Source organism: Ovis aries, chromosome 7 (assembly GCF_016772045.2).
Source record: "Ovis aries strain OAR_USU_Benz2616 breed Rambouillet chromosome 7, ARS-UI_Ramb_v3.0, whole genome shotgun sequence".
Classification (NCBI taxonomy): domain Eukaryota; kingdom Metazoa; phylum Chordata; class Mammalia; order Artiodactyla; family Bovidae; genus Ovis; species Ovis aries.
The window spans coordinates 57,732,830-57,754,506 of NC_056060.1; the positions used below are offsets into that span (position 1 = coordinate 57,732,830).

Sequence of the window (21,677 nt, forward strand, 5' to 3'; positions counted from 1 at the left end):
CAAAGGTCTGTCTAGTCAAGGCTATGGTTTTTCCTGTGGGCATGTATGGATGTGAGAGTTGGACTGTGCAGAAAGCTGAATGCCAAAGAATTGATGCTTTTGAACTGTGGTGTTGGACAAGACTCTTGAGGGTCCCTTGGACTGCAAGGAGGTCCAACCAGTCCATCCTAAAGGAGATTAGTCCTGGGTGTTCGTTGGAAGGACTGATGGTAAAGCTGAAACTCCAGTACTTTGGCCACCTCATGTGAAGAGTTCTCATTGGAAAAGACTGATGCTGGGAGGGATTGAGGGCAGGAGGAGAAGGGGATGACAGAGAATGAGATGGCTGGATGGCATCACCGACTTGATGGACATGAGTTTGAGTGAACTCCAAGAGTTGGTGATGGACAGGGAGGCCTGGCGTGCTGCAATTCATGGGGTCACAAAGAGTCGGACACGACTGAGCAACTGAACTGAACTGAATGCTTTCTTGTGTAAACATCTAAGAATGAAATGGCTGGATCGTACAGTAGGTATATGTTTAACTTTGTAAGAAACTGTCAGTTTTCCAAAGTCACTGTACCATATTACATTCCCATCAGCAGTGTATGAGAGTTCTGTTTTCTCCACATCATTGCCAATACCTCGTATGATCAATTTTTAAATTTTTGCCATTCTAGTAGGTATTTACTTTTTAAAATTTGTATTTCTCTAATAGCTAAAGATGTTGAGCATCTTTTCATGTTCTTATTTGCTTATACAAGCATATTTTTCTCTCTTTGGCAAACTGTTCAAATATTTTCTTCATTTTTCAGTTGGGCTTTTTGAGTTCTAATTATTGAGATATGAGAGCTTCTTATATATCCTGGATATGTCCTTTGTTGGATATGTTTTACAAATATTTCCCCCTAGTCTGTGGCTAGCCTTAACTTCTCTTAACATTATCTTTCAAAGAGAAGAAAATTTTCATTCTGATAAAGTCTGATTTATCAATTTTTTATCTTTTATAGTTTCTAGGTTTTTGTTTTATTTTAAAAACCTTTGCCTAACAAAAGGGAAAAAGATTTTCTCTTGGAAATTTTTTGGTTTTAGTCTTTTGCATTTAGGTCTATGACATATTTCAAGTTAAATTTAGAACATGTCATGAGTTAAAAACTAAGCTTCATTTTGGGGGGAGTTTTGTTTTAGGAGGCATGGATACTAAATTTTTCTAATAACAGTTGTTTGTTGAAAAGATTATCCTTACTCCCACAGAAGTGCCTTAGCACCTTTGTAAAAAATCAATTGGCCATATATGTGTAGGTCTAATTATGGACTCTATTTCCTCTCATTGATGTATGTGCTTGTGTTTTGGTATTAGGGTATGCTGGATTCAAAATATGAATTAGGAAGTATTACCCTCTCTTCAAGGTTTTTAAAGTGTTTACACAGAATTGATATTATTTCTTCCTCAGATGTTTGGTAAAGTTCACTCTTGAAGCCATATGAGCCTGAAGTTTTCTTTGTGGGAGGGCTTTTCATGACAAATTCAAATTTTTAAAAAGATCTATTTCTTTTTGAATAGTTTGTTTTTCAAAGTTTCCCCATTTCACTTAGGTGGTCAAACTTACTGGTATAAAGTTGTTCATAATATTTACATGTTATCCTTTTAATGTCTTTAGGATCATTAGTAATATTCCTTTTATCATTCCTGATAATTTGGATCTGCCATATTTTAGTTTTTTCAACTCATCAGTTTTCTCAAAAAGCCAGTCTTTTGGCTTCACTAATTATCCCATTTTTTGTTTGTCTGTTTCTTTGCTTACTATTTTGTTGATTTCTGCTGAGATATTTTAATTTCCTTTCTTCTGCTCACCTTGGATTTAATTTGCTCTTCTTTTCTAGTTTATTAAAATAGAAGTTTAGGTTATTGATTTTAAATGTTTATACCATTCTATTATAAGTGCTACAAATTTCTTTTAAGCTCCCCCACAACTTTTGGCATGTCATGTTTACATTTTTCTTTAGTTCAAAATATTTTCTTAATTCCTTGTGATTTCTCCTTTGGCTCATGGATAATTTAGAAAAGTGTGGTTATTTTCTGATTATTTGAAAATCTTCACGGTATCTTTCTGTTATTAATTTCTAATCTAATTCTGTGTAGGCAAAGAACACACTTGGATTATTTGGAACTTTATTGAGATTTGTTTTATGACCAAATTGTCCCATGTAGACTTGAAAATCATATGTATTATGCATATGTTGGGTGGAGAGTTCTTGACCAATTAGGTCAAGTTGGTTGATATTGTTGACCAAGTCTGTATTTACTGATTTTCTGCCTACTCTTTCTTTCAATTATTGAGAGAGAAGAGTTGAAATCTTTAACAATGTGGATGTGTCTATTTATTTGTCTATTTATGTGTCTATTTATTTCTTTCAGTTTGATTAGTATTGGAGAACAGGGTTTGCTTTTTTATTTTACATCTGATTCTAATTTGCAGGTAGCTGTAAGGGGTGTTGCTCTATAACCAATAGTTCTCAAACTTCAACATACATCAGAATCGCTTAGGGTGCTTATTAAAATACGGATTGCTAGGCCCTTCTCTGAGTTTCTGATTCTGCAGGTCTGGATGAATTCGCATTTCTCACAGTTACCAGGTAGTGTTGATACTGTTCAAGTTGATACTGCCTCAAGTGTTCAAGAGGCCATGTTTTAAAATCATCGAATAAGCCAAAGCTTTTCAACCTTATATTCATATTAGAACCACCTGAGGAGTTTTAAAAATTATGAGACACAGACTACATCCAGATCAATTAAATATAAGATCTGCATGGGGTAAGGGGAGTCATGGGACTCAGACATCAGTATCCTTTAAAGCTCTCCTGTGTGATTCTGATAAAAATAATCAAGATTGAGAATCACTGTGTGTGTGTTACTTGCTCAGTTATGTCAGACTGTTTGCGGCCCATGGAAATCTCCAGGCAAGAATACTGGAGTGAATTGCCATTTCCTTCTCCAGGGGATCTTCTTGACCCAGGGATCCGACCCAGGGATCCAACCCGCGTCTCCTACATTGCAGGGAGATTCTTTACCATCTGAGCCACAGGGAAGCCCTGAGAATCATTGCTCTATACTATAGCAGTGATCTAGATTGCTCAAGGAAGTCTTTGGGGCTCATGACCAAAATTTCATCAATGTCCTCTGAGTAAGAAACACTGTGGAAGTACCAGGAAATTACAGGTTGTATGAATGATCTCCAGTGAACTAGGGTAGGAGACAGAGTTAGCTCCTCCTCCTTCACCTAGCACATTTGTAAAATGGGGCCTATAGTTCCTGTCCATTTCCTAGAACACAGAAAGATTCTGACGACCAATAGCATTCTGTCTTTTATCATTGGGAAATAAATTTCATTAATTCAATATATTTAGAAATTAAAACAATCTTTAATTAATGATATTTGTTTCCCATAATGAGTTTTTATACATAGTTAATCTAGAGAAGAAAAATATTGACTAAAAGTTATCCAACATAACTTTAATCCTACCTGACACTTCCAAGGTAGTTAACTGTGTAACAGAGGTATACTCTAAATCCTTTAACAGTCATTCCAATAGTAAAGTTATTAAACTGTTTTTAAATTTCCATTAACCCTTCTATTTTCCTTCATCATGCACAGGGGCTTTGACCAATGAGAAAAAATTCTGGCAGAAGAATTATGACAAACAGTGCTAACACTACAATAGCACAGCCTTCTATTTTTTTCTCCTCCTCTCCCTACTTGTTTGTTTTTAAAAAATGGAGTAATTACACTCAAACTGCAAATCCTGTAATTTTTACAATACTCATATGAGACAGTCAGAACAGGTTTTACTGTCCATCTTTCAGCTGAAAAAAAACTGAAGCAGGTAAAGAGAGACTGCACAAGCACTAGCCTATACCACAGGTTCTTTGAATGCAGGTACAAAATTTTCCCCAACTGAGAGGAAAGAAAAATGGCATAACTCCAGGACAGGAGTTTCCAGGCAGGGAAACCAGAGATTTTCAGATAGACTCAAGAGCCACCCTGGAGATTCACAGGCAAAGAGCCATTATGGGCAGAAGGGAATATTTAGAGATGAAATCATCTAATCACAGTCATTTTGCAAAAGGGAAATCTGACTTGCCCTAGGCAGCTAGAAAATGTGAAGAGACTCAGATTGACAGACAGGAGACCTGGGTTCTGGCCTCATTGTGCCACTAAGTCTCAGACTTAGCCATTAACCTACAGATATTTGCAATAGAATGTCCTACAAACATTTCAAACTCAAGTTTAAAATTATTTCTTCCTCCTCTCCCATCCTCAGTCTCTTCCTTCTCCTGTGATGATCATCTCAATAAAAGACCCAGGGCAGGGTCCTGAGAACCATCCCTCTCCTCTTCTCCCATGTCCCCTCAGTTACACCAAATCCTGCCTCAAGTCTTTGGATCCACCACCTTCCTCTCCTTTCCATTTCTTCTGCCACTCTGTCTCAGTTCAGGCCCTCACTACCCCTGCCTGGATTAGGTTACTGGCGGTGGTGGTGGTGTTGGTTTAGTTGCTAAGTCGCGTCCGACTCTTGTGACCCCATACACTGTAGTCTGCCAGGCTTCTCTGTTGTCTAACAGTTCTCCTGGCTTCTACTATTGCCCTGTTTCAATCCATCTGCCACTCTGTCTACCACCACAGCGAGCTTTTAAACAGAAATTGTCCATCACTGCACTTTTCCTACCAACTAGCTGAAGCCTAAAATTCCAAGCAGGATTCTCCCATCTATTTGTGATTTGGCCTCTGCCTTCTTCTCTCACTTCATCTATCATCACCCATAACTTCAGCCAAGCCTGAGTTTTGCAGTTCCTCCAATGTCACCTTTGGCTTTGACACTAATGGTTCACTCTTCCTGGAAGTCTCCCCCTTCCCCTACCCATTGCCTGGCTAAAATTAACTCAGTCTTCTAGACTCAGCTTAAGTTGAAATTTTTCCTGGCACCCCTTTAAGTGTTCCTTTGATATTCCCATAGCATCTTGTGCAAACAAAAGAGTCATTAGTCACTTTGAACTATTTGCTCACACATCTCTGTCCTTCCCTAAACCCTGAGCTGTGGGATGGCAGGGACAGCATTGTATACAATGTTTGGTATTGAATATTAATCCAACAAACATCTGAGGACCAACTTTATGCCAAATGTTGTAATGGATAGAGGAGTGAACAAATCAAAGATACTCCTTTCTATCAAATGGGAATCAATCATAAATAAATGAAGAGGTAAATAAAGAGAATGCAAGAGTGAAAAGTGCTATGTAGAGAATTTAAATAAATCATGTGATATGACAGTGACTGGGTGGTTACTTTAGATTATGTCAAGAAGTTCCCTCTGAGAAAATGACATTTAAGCTGCTAAGTGCATGCCAGAGTGCTGCGTATTCATAGAGAAGAGCATTCCAACTGGGAGAACTACCAGTACAAAGACCAGAAGAAATAAAGGGGGCCCACGCAGCTTAAACCAAGCATGGGAAAAATCATGAAGATGGGGTCACAGAAGAAGGCAGGGATGATGTTACATAAACGTTGCCCAGAGTAGAGTTTTTATTTTGTTCCAAGTGTGGTTAGGAGTGACATGATCTGATTTACATTTTCAAAAAGATCTCTCCAGGACAGCTGGGTGGATAATGGGCTGTGGGGAGTAGAAACTGAAACCAGTTTGGAGGAGAGAAACATCAGTGGCCTAGATCACAGTGATTTGGGAGAAGGTGACCTGATTTGATTGCAGCCATGAAATTAAAAGACACTCCTTGGAAGGAAAGTTATGACCAACCTAGATAGCATGTTGAAAAGCAGAGATATTACTTTGCCAACAAAGGTCCGTCTAGTCAAGGCTATGCTTTTTCCAGTGGTCATGTATGGATGTGAGAGGTGGACTGTGAAGAAAGCTGAGCGCCGAAGAATTGATGCTTTTGAACTGTGGTGCTGGAGAAGACTTGTGAGTCCCTTGGACTTCAAGGAGGTCCAACCAATCCACCCTAAAGGAGATCAGTCCTAGGTGTTCATTGGAAGGACTGATGCTAAAGCTGAAACTCCAATACTTTGGCCACCTCATGCAAAGAGTTGACTCATTGGAAAAGACCCTGATGCTGGGAGGGATTGGGAGCAGGAGGAGAAGGGGACACAGAGGATGAGATGGCTGGATGGCATCACCGACTCGAGGGACATGAGTTTGAGTGAACTCGGGAGTTGGTGATGGACAGGGAGGCCTGGCGCTGTGATCCACAGGGTCGCAAAGAGTCGGACACGACTGAGCGAGTGAACTGAACTGAACTGACCCGATTTGGGACATAGCATGAGAGTTCCTAGGACTGCTGAAGAGCAGATGAATTAAGACTCAGAGCATGTAGGATTCTGGCTCGAACACCTGGATAGTTACTGGGGAAGAGAACAGAAGGCTTCAAGGAAGAAGGCCTTGAAAAAGTCCCTTCGCCTGCCCGGTCTTGGGGCCAGTTCAGGTCAGGCAGCTGGACAGAGACACGCCCAGCCACGCCGCCTGTGCCCGCCAGCGTCGCGAAGCTCCGAGAGCCTGGCGGGAGGCGCGCGCCGCCCCGGACTCCACATGCCCCGTGGGGGTTTCCGCGTCCTCCGGGCGGGGCCGGAAGAGGAAGTCGGCGCTGCAGCGGCGGCTCCAGCAGCCACGGCGGCCCCACTCAAGGTCCGCGGTCCGACCCTGTCCAGCCCGCCGCGACGGGATCCGGAGCCTGCCCCGCTGAGCCTCGACGCGCCGCCCGGCGCCTACCCGTCAGTTCGATGGGTCGGCAGTCGCCGCTGCCCCCTGCCGCGGCCGCCCTGCTCTGGGGTTTCCTGCTCCCTCTGGTAAGGGGGGCGGGAGGGTTCTCGGGCCTCCCCGGGGCGGGGCCGGGCCCCTTCCCTTCCCTTCCCCCTTCCCCTCTCCCTCCCCCTCGCCCTCCTCTTCCTCCTCCTCCTCCTCCAAACCTCCCCCTAGCCCGTCCTGCTCCGGGTCGGCCTCCCTTCTCCGTCTCTTACGCGGCCTGCCGGGTTTTTTTTCTTTCTTCCCCTGACTTAATGGTATCCCACTCCAGTGTTCTTGCCTGGAGAATCCCAGGGACGGGGGAGCCTGGTGGGCTGCCGTCCATGGGGTCGCAGAGAGTCGGACACGACTTACGCGACTTAGCAGCAGCCCCTGACTTACTGGCTACTCCCTCTCCTTCTAGCCCCCATTCGCGTCGTTTGAGATCTCCCAGTACTTATCCCAGAGAAAGCTATCTGCCCAACCCCTAATACTATTTTGACCTTGATGCTTCTCTGTAGGTTTTCACTGTTCCAGGCTATTTTTAATTGACCTCTGATTTTATTGTCCAGCCTCTCTTACAGCTGTTTAACCTTCACACACACACACACACACACACCCCGCCCCGCCTCAAGCCCTAACTCTGAAAGAAGGAAAAACAGTATACTTGATCCCTGAGTAAGTTTAGCGGTTCAAAAACTGCGCTTTAGTTTGCTGCTGTTGCTGCTAAGTCACCTCAGTCGTGTCCGACTCTGTGCGACCCTATAGATGGCAGCCTACCAGGCTCCCCCGTCCCTGGGATTCTCCAGACAAGAACACTGGAGTGGGTTGCCATTTCCTTCTCCAGTGCATGAAAGTGAAAAGTGAAAGTGAAGTCGCTCAGTCGTGTCTGACTCTTTGCGACCCCATGGACTGCAGCCCACCAGGCTCTTCTGTCCGTGGGATTTCCCAGGCAAGAGTACTGGAGTGGGGTGCCATTGCCTTCTCCGGGCTTTAGTTTAGTTGCTCTTAAACAGATTCTCCCGCCCCCACCTCCAGTGTTTCTGCTTCTTCTTAGGGTTCATTTGATTTCATTCTGGGTTTTTTTGGTAATATAATGATTCAAAATAATTTTTTAAGGAACACACCGGAGTAATTCTTTTAGTGGTTTTCAGTTCTCTGCCTAGTTTAAAGGCAAGGAGAGCCAGTTAAGTAACAATAACGAATATGTGTCCTTAAGTTTGTTTTCATAATTAGAGAAACGTAATAGTGTTTTAAAATTAAACACCAAGTAGTTGGAGCTGCAGTAAGTGGTTGGGCAGGGCACCGGTGTTGTCTCTTTCAGTTTTTGTTTCTTATAGATTTCCCGCAGGGAGTTTCAAGTTGGAAGCTTTTATGAGCTTTTTATAGAATTTATGTGGTGTATGCCGGTCTAGTTCTTTCCATTAGAATGTGTAACTTTTCTGAAATAGTGTATTTTGCTTACTCTCCAGTTTAAAGAATTACTAGTGAATGTATTCAGTGTGAAAGTGTCTTTAACATTTATTGAAAAACCAGATTTAGAGCCTGAAGTGTCCTTGGTGTTTTCATAACTGCTAGACGGTATTAGGAACATGAATGAGGGAATGTATCTAAAAATTGTTAGGGATGGCATGTGGGGAGTAGAATATAAAGAGAATAACAAAGTAGTAGTGTTGGTCTGAATCTTTGAGATGTTGTTTACTTTGTAATTAGACGTGTCCAAAAGTTAATTCAAATAGTGTGTATATACACATAAAACTATAACCTAGGTATGAAATTTTTTAGTGGTTTTGCACTCATTTTTTTATTTGAACTTCTTAAGCTAATTGTAAGAATATATACATGTGTATAAATTTCCACCTATCCTTTCTGAATGCAAATTAATAACTTAATAAGTACATCAGTTGCTTATAAACTCACACTGAAATTCTTTTTAATTAATTTATTATAGTAGAATAATTACAATATTTTGATGGTTTTTGCCATACATCAACATGAATCAGCCACAGGTATACAGGTGTTGCCCCCATCCTGAACCCCCCTCCCTAAAATTCTTACTAAATTCACATTGAAATTCTTACTAAAAGCTCGAATGCCTCTCACAGGAAAAATGTAAACAAACTTCATTTAATTTCAAGTGCTTCACAAGTCGAAAAGTTTGTCCCAGTTCTAAATTGTAGCTAGTTTGTCTCTCCCATATTCTAGATGTTATTCTTTTCATAATACATGTATGTATTTTGTCATATTTCAGTATATTAACCTTTGAGTTCAGTACTCCCTGGTTGCAGGGTTGTTATGGGGGCTTCATAACATTCTTTCACTCCACAAATAGTGTACACCTCTTATATGCAAGGAGCTGTGCTGGTAACTGTAATAAACTTGACAATATGTTTTTCAGTTGAAAAGATCTGTTTTAGTGCCAACTAATAGTATTGATTTTCTGTTTCTTATTGATTTCTCAGTGGATTTGTTTACTTCTTCACTCTTTCTTCCTTTAATTTCCTGAAATGATCTCTTGTTCCTTTCCTTTTCTGAGGAACTCAAATAAATCTCACATCCTTTTTCTCAGCAGGGAGCTCTCTCTTCTGCTTGCTGGATACCTAGTTCCTTTTCTTCTCTACTTTAACTTTTATTGTTGCTGTTGTTATTTTAACCATTTTCTCCCTGACGCCTTTGTTTACTACTCTTCCCTGCTTTTACAGCTCTGGTGGCCTTTCTTGAGTTTATTTGAATGAATGATGCCAGCTTAATCATTTCATTTCTTCTTTCTGGGCTTTTAAGCTGGCCCAATGGGGCCTCTTTTCTCCTGGTCGTGTTAGAACAGGGTCATCATCCTCTTCTAGAAGCAGCGCTTAATCTCCAGAAAGTGTCATATCTTTGTAGAAGAGGCAGACAGTTTAGTATTGGAAAGGCCCTTTAACATCTCAATGACCTTACCGTGTGTCTTGCTCAAGCTACAGCACGTCTGGCTGTTTTAATGACTTCTAAACCCTTTAAACATTTGAGTCTAGACATGAAAAGAGTGCCTGGCAGGTAGTTGCTTCTCTCTTGTCTTTGCCATAATTCCATATTTCATTTGTCTTTCCTCAGTCCAGCTTCCACCACTAGCCCCGACTGTCTCAAAGTTCTGTTTCAAAGAGAATGAGTGAAATGTAGCCTGGATCTGTTTTCTAAAATTGTTTCAAAGTTCTCTGAAGAATCCCGAGTCTTTCTCATAGTGTTTTATAAAAGTTCTATTCATGTTTTCATTACTTCAAATAATTTGAAGTGTCGTGTTGATCTTGGGTGGTCTCAGCCTGCAGTGACCTGAGGCAGGCTCTCCATTCCTGGCCAGAGATGGAGGTTGGCCAGCAGAGAGTGCTGCTGCTAGACCAGCACTAGAGAGTCCCACCACTAGGCCACCAGAGCCAGTGGCAAGACCCTGGCCTTTCAGCTGTGTACAAATGAATTTCCACATAGAATGGAAAGTGGTGAAACAAGTGAAGTGTTTACTAGGAGGAAAAGGGTATGTGGACATACGGGTGGGCTCAGAGAGTCATGCCCTCGTGGTTGGTTTGAGACACTTTTATAGGGCATTTCTTCTGGGTTTCCTTTGGCTAATTATCTTGCTTTTCGTAGTTCTGAGTCTGTATCTGGTATATCTCAGGGTCCTCCCATGTGTCCATGTGCATCTCTTAGCCAAGCTGGATTCTAGCAAAGAGGCCTAAGGGTAGTTGACATCACTTAAAATGGGGTAGTGGCCCCTCCCTTTTTGACCTCCAAAGAGCCTTTCTGTACATGTGTAGTCACAGAAGTCTCCTTGAGTTTGAGAAAGTGGAATATGGGATCTTTAACTCTTATCTAGGTAGGTCCCAGCCTCCTCAGTCATCATAATTTTATGGAGTTTCTGTCCACAGGGGAGAAACTATTCAGCCGGGGCCCATCTGTCTCCTTCCTGAAGTGATCATCAGGATCTCCAGCAGAAAACTCTCTTGCTGTAATCTTCCTTCCTTTGATATAGTATACCAACTCAAAGAATCTTCTTTAATCCCGTCTCTGTCAGCTTCCTGAGGAAAGTAGTTGTGTTCTCCTACCCAACCTGTCAGAGACATGCTTAGCTGCTGTAGTGAACTGAATTGTGTCCTCCCAAAATTCATATGTTGAAGCACCAACACCCATTGTTGATAGTATTTGGAGATGGGGCCTTTGGGAGATAATTAGGTTTAGATGAGGTCAGAGAGTGGGTTTCTTGTGATGGAGTTGGTGCCCTTATGAGAAAAGACACCAGGAAGCTCGCAGTCCCTGCATTTCCAGAATATAGCACCTACATGTACATCTCCTTAGCATCTCAAAATAATCCTGAGAGGAGTTTCTGGAAGATTACAGTTTGTCCTAGACCATATAGAAAGTCACCAAAAAGGACTAGAACCCGGGCTTTCTAGACATCTTTTTATATTTTTCCACTAAGTTGTTTTTTGTTTTGTTTGTTTATTTATCAAAAATAGATCACAGGACTGATTGGATAAATTTGTGAATTTATTTTCACAAAAAAGGTCTAAAGATAGGAGGAGTCATGTTTATTATGTGTGTAATCATTTTTTACGATTACATTTAAATTTTATTAAAAATTTACCTGCAGTTGAATCTGTTTATAGAAATCTAGACCATAAAGCCTTCAGGTATGGACACTTACCCCAAAATACTAAGTAAAAAAAAAAAGTGATTACCTTTAGGCCAGAAATTGCCAAACATTACCATGTCCTGTGGACTTAAATCAATTTGATTTATGGCTGGCCTTTTAGGCATTTGAGTTTATGAATTCTAGTATAAATCACAAATTCTATAATAGTTAAGTAGTAAGATTACTTAAGGAAAACCAAGGAGAAGTCTGGATCTAACAAATAGGATATAAGCCCCATGAAGGAGAAATTTTACCTGACTGATCCTCTGCTGTCTCCCATAACACCTCATAGACTGCAGAGTATTGAATGGATGAAATGGTTACCTTGTTACTTCCCTGCCCCCTAATACATCTTAGCCTGTTACGTGTCCCCAGATTCTCCAAGTCTAAGGAATGATTCTGGGAATCTGCTTTCCCCATGGTGGCACACAGACTCTTCTGATTCTCTGTAAATATCTGTTGGGTGCCCAAGCTTCCATTGAGCTGTTGATTAAGTAATTAAGATTTCACATCATCTCTGAGGATCTTGGTCTACTCAGTTTCAGTGCATCATTTGCATAAACCTTGAATCCTGGAATTAGTAGAAAGAACATAAGATTGTCTTGATGATAGAATTTATTAGGGAGGAAAGAGGCATAATAGTGAGTTAGAAAATTACTTAGATCTGACTTTGGAACATCTATCATTTAGACACATAACCTCAATTCTTCCTTTCCTATAGAGGTCATTTCAACTCTTACTGTATTGCTATTGACCTGAAACTCATAATCTGTGTAAAGACAAAGAAGTTTGTAAAGAAAATGATACCTTCCACATTGCTCTGATATAAGGGTAATGTGTGGATGACTATTACTCCTGAGCATTTAACATTCAGTGATTACATTGTAACTTTTAATCTTTTGGTTTAGAAATAAAGCTTTTTTTTTAATTGCTAGTTCTCATTTTAAATAAATTCTGTTTGTTAGCAAAAGTTGCTCCAAACCTCCAGCGCTCCTATGCAGTATCTAAAATTAGAGAAATAATTTAATTTGTAGATTTTATGAAGAAAGTTGCATGGGGAGTTAATGTGAGAGTTAGTCACATTCACACATTGTTCTTTCAAACCAGAGGATTAAGTATGTCTAATGGATAGCAGTACAAATAATGTGAAACAGGTTTAATTGACAGACTGTAGAGGTGGGTGGGGGAGTTGAGACCCAGTGATACACATGCATAAGATTTTTGAGTGAACTTGTGGATGCAATGGTGGAACTGCTGGCCAAAACCTGAGCATTGACTCTACCAGTGTACTGCTGTTATAGTGAGACTTTGACCTCTTAAGAAAATTCCTGGGAGGATCTCAGTAACATCTGGAAACCTGGTGAGTTTCACTGCTGTACATGATGAGATCTGTAACCACATACTGTGTAGACAACATCAGAGCATCACTTGGAAGCTTGTTAGAAATGCATAATCATGGCCTCCTCCTAAGACCTGCTAGATCAGAATTTGATTTTAATAGAACATTAAATTCAGGAAGCACTGATCTGTAATAAAGGATAAGAAATTGCTGCCCAGATTACAGCATAATCTCTAGGCAGAAAGAATCATGCTTAACTAATCTGTTAAGGCTTTTTGTTGTTATTGTTCAGTCCCTAAATCGTGTCCAACACTTTATGACCCCATGAACTACAGCATGCCAGGCTTCCCTGTCCTTCATTATCTTCCAGAGTATGCTCAAATTCATGTCTACTGAGTTAGTGATGCCATCAACCCATCTCGTTCTTTGTTGTCCCCTTCTCCTCTTTCCTTTAATCTTTCCCAGCAAAAGGATCTTTTCTAAAGAGTCTGCTCTTCGCATCAGCTAGCCAAAGTATTGGAGCTTCAGCTTCAGCATCAGTCCTTCCAATGACTATTCAGGGTTTATTTCCTTTAGGATTGACTGTTTAGATCTCCTTACTGTCCAAGAGACTCTCAAGAATCTTCTCTAGCACCACAGTTCAAAAGCATCAGTTCTTTAGCACTTAGCCTTCCTTATGATCCAACTCTCAACATCTGTACATGACTACTGGAAAAACCATAGCTTTGACTATACGGAACTTTGCAAAGTGACATCTTTACTTTTTAATATGCTGTCTTTATTTGTCATAGCTTTTCTTCCAAAGAACAAGTGTCTTTAATTTCTTGGCTGCAGTCTCTGTCCCCATTGATCCCCATTGATTTTGGAGCCCAAGAAAATAAAAAGCTGTCGTTGTTTCCAATTTTTCCCCAACTACTTGCTGTGAAGTGATGGGACTGGATGCCGTAATCTTCATTTTCTGAATGTTGAGTTTTAAGCCAGCTTTTTCACTCTGCGCTTTAACTCTCATCAAGAGGCTCTTTAGTTCCTCTTTGCTTTCTACCATTGGAGTGGTATCATCTGCATATCTGATGATATTTCTCCCAGCAATGATTCCAACTTGTGCTTCATCCAGCCTGGCATTTCACATGTTGTATTTTACATATAAGTTGAATAAGCAGGGTGACAATCAGATTAGTCAAGCATGATTCTTTTTGCCTAGACATTATGCTCTAATCTGGGCAGCAATTTCTTGTCCTTTATTATAGATCAGTGCTTCCTGAATTTAATGTTCTATTAAAATAAAATTCTGATCCAGCAGGTCTTAGGAGCAGGCCAAGACAAGGAGTACAGCCTTGACGTACTCCTTTCCCAATTTAGAACCAGTCCGTTGTTCTGTACCTGGTCCTAAACTTTTGCTTCTCAACCTGCATACAGGTTTCTCAGGAGGCAGATAAAGCGGTTTGGTATTCCCGTCTCTTGAAGGATTTTCCAGTTTTTTGTGATCCACAGAGTGAAAGGCTTTATCACAGTCATTGAAGCACATGTTTTTCCGGAATTCCCTTGCTTTTTCTATGATCCAGTGGATGTTGGAAATTTGATCTCTGGTTCCTCTGCCTTTTCTAAATCCAACTTGTACATCTGGAAGTTCTCGGTTCACTTACCGTTGAAGCCTGCCTTGAAGGATTTTGAGCATTACCTTGCTAGCATGTGAGATGAGTGCACTTTTTGCAGTAGTTTGAATATTCTGTGACTTGCCCTTCTTTGGGATTGAAATGAAAACTGACCTTTTCCAGTCCTGTGGCCACTGCTGAGTTTTCCAAATTTGCTGGCATGTTGAGTGCAACACTTTTAACAGTATCATCTTTTAGGATTTGAAATAGCTCAGCTGGAATTCCATTACCTCCACTAGCTTTGTTCGTAGGCTTTTTAAGGGAATTATATATATACAAGAGTAAAAGTTAACACTGTATTTTTCAGAGCTTGATCTTGATCAAGTGAAAATGGACCAATTGGCAAACTGAAAAGATGGCATGGATTCATGGTGGTGTGTATGTTAGATAAATTTTTAGCTAGAGAATTCTTATTTTGAAAGGAACGTGTAAAGACTTAAATTTGGAAAGTAGGTCCAATGCTGCTTAGATACCTTTTGAAGGAGAAAGATAGAAGGCAAACCAAATCTGTGAAATGCAGTCAAAGAAGAATCCTTGAACTGTGCTGTTAGCTTGGACAGGAATAGAAGGGCCTGTTTCCTAGATTAATATTGGGCTGGTGAGTCAGCATCAGGAGACCTGTGAACAGAGGCCAGGAATACAAATGCCTGTGCTTAGGACTACCAAGAGATTGGAATATAAAGCATGGATGTAGCCTCAAGAGACAGGGACATGAAGGTCAGTGCAAGACCAACTCAGTGTAAATACACAGATGAAGTACAGCTCTTTTCATATGTCCTTTTGTTTAAGGTCTGATTGGTCTGGGAAAATGGGGAGATAGTGTACCTGCAAGATGTAAGTATAGTGTACTCCATTACAGTTGGGTTATTTTTTTAGGCTTTCGGTAATCATTTGATACTGGTCATACCAAAAGTTATTTAGGAGAAAAATGGTCAAAATAGGCAACTATAACATTAAGGTAGACTTGGTCTTCCCTGGTGGTCTAGTGGTTAAGAATCCACCTGCCAATGCAGGAGACATGGGTTCGATCCCTGGTCCAGAAAGATCCCACGTGCCATGGAGCAGCTGAGCCTGGGCACCACAACTACTGAGCCAGTGCTGTAAACCCTGCAAGCCGTAACTACTGAGCCCGCGCCCCCTAGAGCCTATGCTTCACAACAGGTGAAGCCACTGCAGTGAGAAGCCCGAGCACTGCAATGAAGAGTAGCCCCCACTCACTGGAGAAAACCCACAAGCAGCAACAAAGACCCAGTGCAACCAACTAAAATTAAAGAATTAAACATTGTTTTGAAAAGAAGGTGATATGGAATATGGTTGAAGTCAAGTGATCTGGATAAAGTAAATTTGGCAGTGTTCATGAACAATAGACATCCCATGAAGTTTTATGTGAGATAAATTTGAATCAGAAAAATAGGAAGTACTCTTTACTGGTTCACACTGTGGTCTAGTAAACTTGCTTCCCTTGCACATGAGGTCAAGCTCATGTGGAATATAAAGACATGGATGTGGGACTGATGATTCAACGGCCATGAAGAACATTTGATTCCACAACTAAAGGTTGTAGAAACTGTCATTAAAACGGAAGTTTTGGAGTTAGGAGCACTCGTTATAGGGAAAGGAATTCCATGAAACTCTAGAGTCCTAGAAGTGGGGTTACTTGGAAGAGTGTAAGGAGAGCTGGACTATAAAAAAAGCAGAGCACCAAAGAATTGATACCCTGAAACTATGATGCTGGAGAAGACTCCTGAAAGTTCCCTGGACAGCAAGGAGATGAAACCAGTCAATCCTAAGGGATCAACCCTGAATAGTCATTGGAAGGACTGATGCTGAAGCTGAAGCTTCAATACTTTGGCTACCTGATGCAAAGAACTGACTCACTGGAAAAGACTCTAATCCTGGGAAAGATTGAGGGCAGAAAGAGAAGAGGGCATCAGAGGATGAGATGGCTGTATAGTATTATTGATTCAGTGGACATAAACTTGGGCAAGCTTTGGGAGATGGCAAGGGACAAGGAGACCTGACGTACTGCAGTCCGTGTGGTCACAAAGAGTCATGCATGACCGGGCAACTGAACAGCAGCAAGGAAAAGATAAGTTTGAGTTTGGGATATTTAGGGTGTGGGAGAAACTAATTGGGTATTAGAGAAATTTGAGTAGTGGTTCAGTTCAGTTCAGTTCAGTCGCTCAGTCGTGTCCGACTCTTTGCGACCCCATGAATCGCAGCACGCCAGGCCTCCCTGTCTATCACCATCTCCCAGAGTTCACTCAGACTTATGTCCACCGAGTCCGTGATGCCATCCAGCCATCCCATCCTCGGTTGTCCCCTTCTCCTACTGCCCCCAATCACTCCCAGCATCAGAGTCTTTTCCAGTGAGTCAACTCTTCGCATGAGGTGGCCAAAGTACTGGAGTTTCAGCTTCAACATCATTCCCTCCAAAGAAATCCCAGGGCTGATCTCCTTCAGAATGGACTGGTTGGATCTCCTTGCAGTCCAAGGGACTCTCAAGAGTCTTCCCCAACACCACAGTTCAAAAGCATCAATTCTTCGGCACTCAGCCTTCTTCACAGTCCAACTCTCACATCCATACATGACTACTGGAAAAACCATAGCCTTGACTAGACAGACCTTAGTCGGCAAAGTAATGTCCCTGCTTTTGAATATGCTATCTAGGTCGGTCATAACTTTTCTTCCAAGGAGTAAGCATCTTTTAATTTCATGGCTGCAGTCACCATCTGCGGTGATTTTGGAGCCCCAAAAAATAAAGTCAGCCACCGTTTCCACTGTTTGCCCATCTATTTCCCATGAAGTGATGGGACCAGATGCCATGATCTTCGTTTTCTGAATGTTGAGCTTTAAGCCAACTTTTTCACTCTCCACTTTCACTTTCATCAAGAGGCTTTTTAGTTCCTCTTCACTTTCTGCCATAAGGGTGGTGTCATCTGCATATCTGAGGTTATTGATATTTCTCCCGGCAGTCTTGATTCCAGCTTGTGTTTCTTCCAGTCCAGCATTTCTCATGATGTACTCTGCATATAAGTTAAATAAGCAGGGTGACAATATACAGCCTTGACGTACACCTTTTCCTATTTGGAACCAGTCTGTTGTTCCATGTCCAGTTCTAACTGTTGGTTCCTGACCTGCATACAGATTTCTCAAGAGGCAGGTCAGGTGGTCTGGTATTCCCATCTCTTTCAGAATTTTCCACAGTTTATTGTGATCCACACAGTCAAAGGCTTTGGCATAGTCAATAAAGCAGAAATAGATGTTTTTCTGGAACTCTCTTCCTTTTCCCATGATCCAGTGGATGTTGGCAATTTGATCTCTGGTTCCTCTGCCTTTTCTAAAACCAGCTTGAACATCAGGAAGTTCACGGTTCATGTATTGCTGAAGCCTAGCTTGGAGAATTTTGAGCATTACTTTACTAGCATGTGAGATGAGTGCAATTGTTCAGTAGTTTGAGCATTCTTTGGCATTGCCTTTTTTGGGGATTGAAATGAAAACTGACCTTTTCCAGTCCTGTGGCCACTGCTGAGTTTTCCAAATGTGTAGGAGATCCATTCCCAGTATCATGGCAGAAAGGGACTTAACAGCTAATGCAGAGATATATGTGGCCAGTATTAATACTGAAGGGGGATCTAGCTGCATAAAGGAGCTTGAAGGACAGCAGAGTTGAAAGATGGCTGGTCTGGGTTTTAGAGAGCTCTGTTCTAATTTGGCCCCCAAGACCACTTGATTTTGATCATTTTGGACCTGTTTGAGCTATGAAATAAAGGGACTAGATTTTGTTACCCTAAATCCCTTCAAGCTCTTGACTCTAAACTTTTTATTAAGAGGATATTTTCATTACTGAAACAAATAGAAACATTTTTTAAAGAGTTGCATGAAGTTACAGAAGACCAGTCCACAGTTGATTACAAAGGAAAATTCAGATGTTTTGAAGCATGTCTCTAACTGGCAAGATGTAAAGGAAGGTATCCTTCCACCATAGAGTCTTTCTCAGGTGACCTAGTACTAGCATGAGTGGACCACAGATCTCGCCTGATTTGATATTTGTAATGTTTGAAGGGACACTGCGTTTCAGGCCTCTATGCTTCCCAACGTATTTGGCCCACAGTGATGTGGTTTCTGCTAGTTGGCCCTTGAACTACGTGGTTTTGAAATGTGTGCATCTGCTTATACTTGGATTTTTTTCAATACGTATACTATACTTGTGATCTACAGTTGGCTGAATTTGTGTGGAAGCAAATCTGTGGGATATGAACATACCTGGATTTCGTTATCTGTCCTGGAACCAATCTCCCTCAGTTACTGAGGGATGACTGCGCTCTTATTGCCTTATTGCTTTTGCTGCTCAAGGTTGAGTCCATAGAGCAGCAGCAGGGTCACCTGGGTGCTTGTTAGAAATGCAGAATCTCAGATTCCACCCAGACCCACTGAATCAGAATCTGCATTTTAATATGATAATTAAATAATTTGTGCATTAAATCTTGAGAAGCACCATCCACATAGCTTTGGTTTTGTGATTGTTGTTGTTTAGTCACTAAGTCATATCTTTGACTCTTTTTGCAACCCTCTGGACTGTGTAACCCACCAGGCTCCTCTGTCCAGGCGAGAATAGTGGAGTGGGTTGCCATTTCCTTCTCCATACAGCTGTGGTACTCAAACTTTAACAAGGGTCAACATTTCCATAAGGGCTTATTAAAAATAAACTTCTCAGTGTTTCTGATTGAGTAGATCTGGAATAGGGTCCAAGAATTTGCATTTCCAGCACCCTGAAGTGAAAAGTGAAAGTGTTAGTCGCTCCGTTGTGTCCGACTCTGCAACACCATGGGCTATAGCCCACCAGGTTCCTCTCATGGAAATTCTCCAGGCAAGAATACTAGAGTGGGTAACCATTCCCTTCTCCAGGAGATCTTCCTGCCCCAGGAACTGAACCTAAGTCTCCTGCATTACAGGTGGATTCTTTACCATTTGAGCCACCAGTGAAGCCCTTCCAACAGCCCAAGAACTACTAAAGCTTTTACTAGAGACTCTGTCTTTAATCATATTCTGTTTGTGATTATCTGTTTCAGGTTTGTTTTTAATCTTCCCAACAAGACTATAATTGCTTATTTAGTGTTTCTTTCGGGGAGGGGGCAGCTTTATTGAGATATAATTTATATACCATAAAATTCACCCACTTAAAGTGAACAATTCAGTGGCTTTTAATATATTTACACATAGGTGCAACCATTACTACAGTCAATGTTAAAGCATTGACATCACCTCAAAAAGAAACCAAATAGGTACAGCACAGAGGCTTTTTAAGATAGTGAAACTATTTTTTTCCCATGTGATACTGTAATGGTGGATGCATGTCATTATACATTTGTCAAAACTTATAGAATATACGGGCTTCCCTGGTGGCTCAGAGGTTAAAGCATCTGCCTGCAATGCGGGAGACCTGAGTTCAATCCCTGGGTCGGGACGATTCCCCTGGAGAAGGAAATGGCAACCCACTCCAGTATTCTTGCCTGGAGAATCCCATGGATGGAGGATCCTGGTGGGCTATAGTCCACGGGGTCGCAAAGAGTTGGACATGACTGAGCGACTTCACTTCACTTCACTTTACTTCATAGAATATAAAACACCAGTTCAGCTCAGTTCAGTTGCCTAGTCGTGTCCAACTCTGCGACTCCATGGCAGCACACCAGGCTTCCCTGTCCATCACCAACTCCCGGAGCTTACTCAAACTCATGTCCATCATGTTGGTGATGCCATCCAACCATCTCATCCTCTGTCGTCTCCTTCTCCTCCCACCTTCAGTCTTTCCCAGCATCAGGGTCTTTTCCAATGAGTCAGTTCTTCGCATCAGGTGGCCAAAGTATTGGAGTTTCAGCTTCAGCATCAGTCCTTCCAATGAATATTCAAGATTGATTTCCTTTAGTATGGACTGGTTGGATCTCCTTGCAGTCCAAAGGACTCTCAAGAGTCTTCTCCAACACCACAGTTCAAAAACATCAATTCTTCAGCCCTCAGCTTTCTTTATGGTCCAACTCTCACATCCATACATGACTACTGAGAAAAATAATAGCTTTGACTAGTCGGCAAAGTAATGTCTCTGCTTTTTAATAAGCTGTCTAGGTTGGTCATAACTTTTCTTCCAAGGAGCAAGCGTCTTTTAATTTCATTGCTGCAGTCACCACCTGCAGTGATTTTGGAGCCCAAGAAAATAGTCTGTCACGGTTTCCATTGTTTCCCCATCTATTTGCCATGAAATGATGGGACTGGATGCCATGATCTTAGTTTTTGAGTGTTGAGTTTTAAGCCAACTTTTTCACTCTCCTCTTTCACTTTCATCAAGAGGCTCTTCAGTTCCTCTTTGCTTTCTGCCATTAGGGTGGTGTCATCTGCATATCTCAAGTTATTGATGTTTCTCCCTGCAATCTTGATTCCTGCTTGTGCTTCATCCAGCCTGGCATTTCATATGATGTACTCTGCATATAAATTAAAAAAGCAGGGTGACAGTATACAGCCTTGACATACTCCTTTCCTTATTTGGAACCAGTCCATTGTTCCATGTCTGGTTCTGTTGCTTCTTGACCTTCATACAGATTTCTCAGGAGGCAGGTCAGGTGGTCTGGCATTCACATCTCTTTAAGAATTTTCCACAGTTTGTTGTGGTCCACACAGTCATAGGCTTTGATGTAGTCAATAAAGCAGAAGTAGATGTTTTTTTGGAATTCTCTTGCTTTTTTGATGATACAACAGATGTTGGCAATTTGATCTCTCGTTCCTCTGCCTTTTCTAAATCTAGCTTGAACATCTGGAAGTTCTCAGTTCATGTACTGTTGAAGCCTGCCTTGGAGAATTTTAAGCATTACTTTGATATCTTGTGAGATGAGTGCAATTATGCAGGTAGTTTGAACATTCTTGGGATTGCCTTTCTTTGGGATTGGAATGAAAACTGACCTTTTCCAGTCCTGTGGCCACTGCTGAGTTTTTCCAAATTGTCTGGCATATTGAGTGCAGCACTTTCACAGCATCATCTTTCAGGATTTGAAATAGCTCAACTGGAATTCCATCACCTCCACTAGCTTTGATCATAGTGATGCTTTCTAAGGCCCACTTGACTTCACATTCCAGGATATCTGGCTCTAGGTAGGTGATCACACCATCGTGGTTATCTGGGTCATGAAGGTCTTTTTGTACAGTTCTTCTGTGTATTCTTGCCACCTCCTCTTAATATCTTCTGTTTCTGTTAGGTCTATACCGT

At 41.4% G+C, this 21,677-nt stretch overlaps 1 protein-coding gene across 4 annotated transcripts in view; it reads left to right on the forward strand.

Annotated features, from left to right (window-relative positions):
- Nucleotides 1-6,620: 6,620 nt before the first annotated feature.
- Nucleotides 6,621-21,677, forward strand: part of SPPL2A (signal peptide peptidase like 2A) — a 54,559-nt gene continuing 39,502 nt past the window's right edge. For 2 of the 4 annotated variants that reach the window (XM_027971838.3, XM_042252466.2), the window contains exon 1: nucleotides 6,621-6,836. In XM_027971838.3, coding sequence (XP_027827639.1) covers nucleotides 6,771-6,836 — 66 coding nt within the window. In that variant the 5' untranslated portion in view covers nucleotides 6,621-6,770. Of the gene's footprint in view, nucleotides 6,837-6,956; nucleotides 7,724-21,677 lie in introns of those variants that run through there. The other 2 variants (XM_060417980.1, XM_060417981.1) reach the window with 1 other exon arrangement.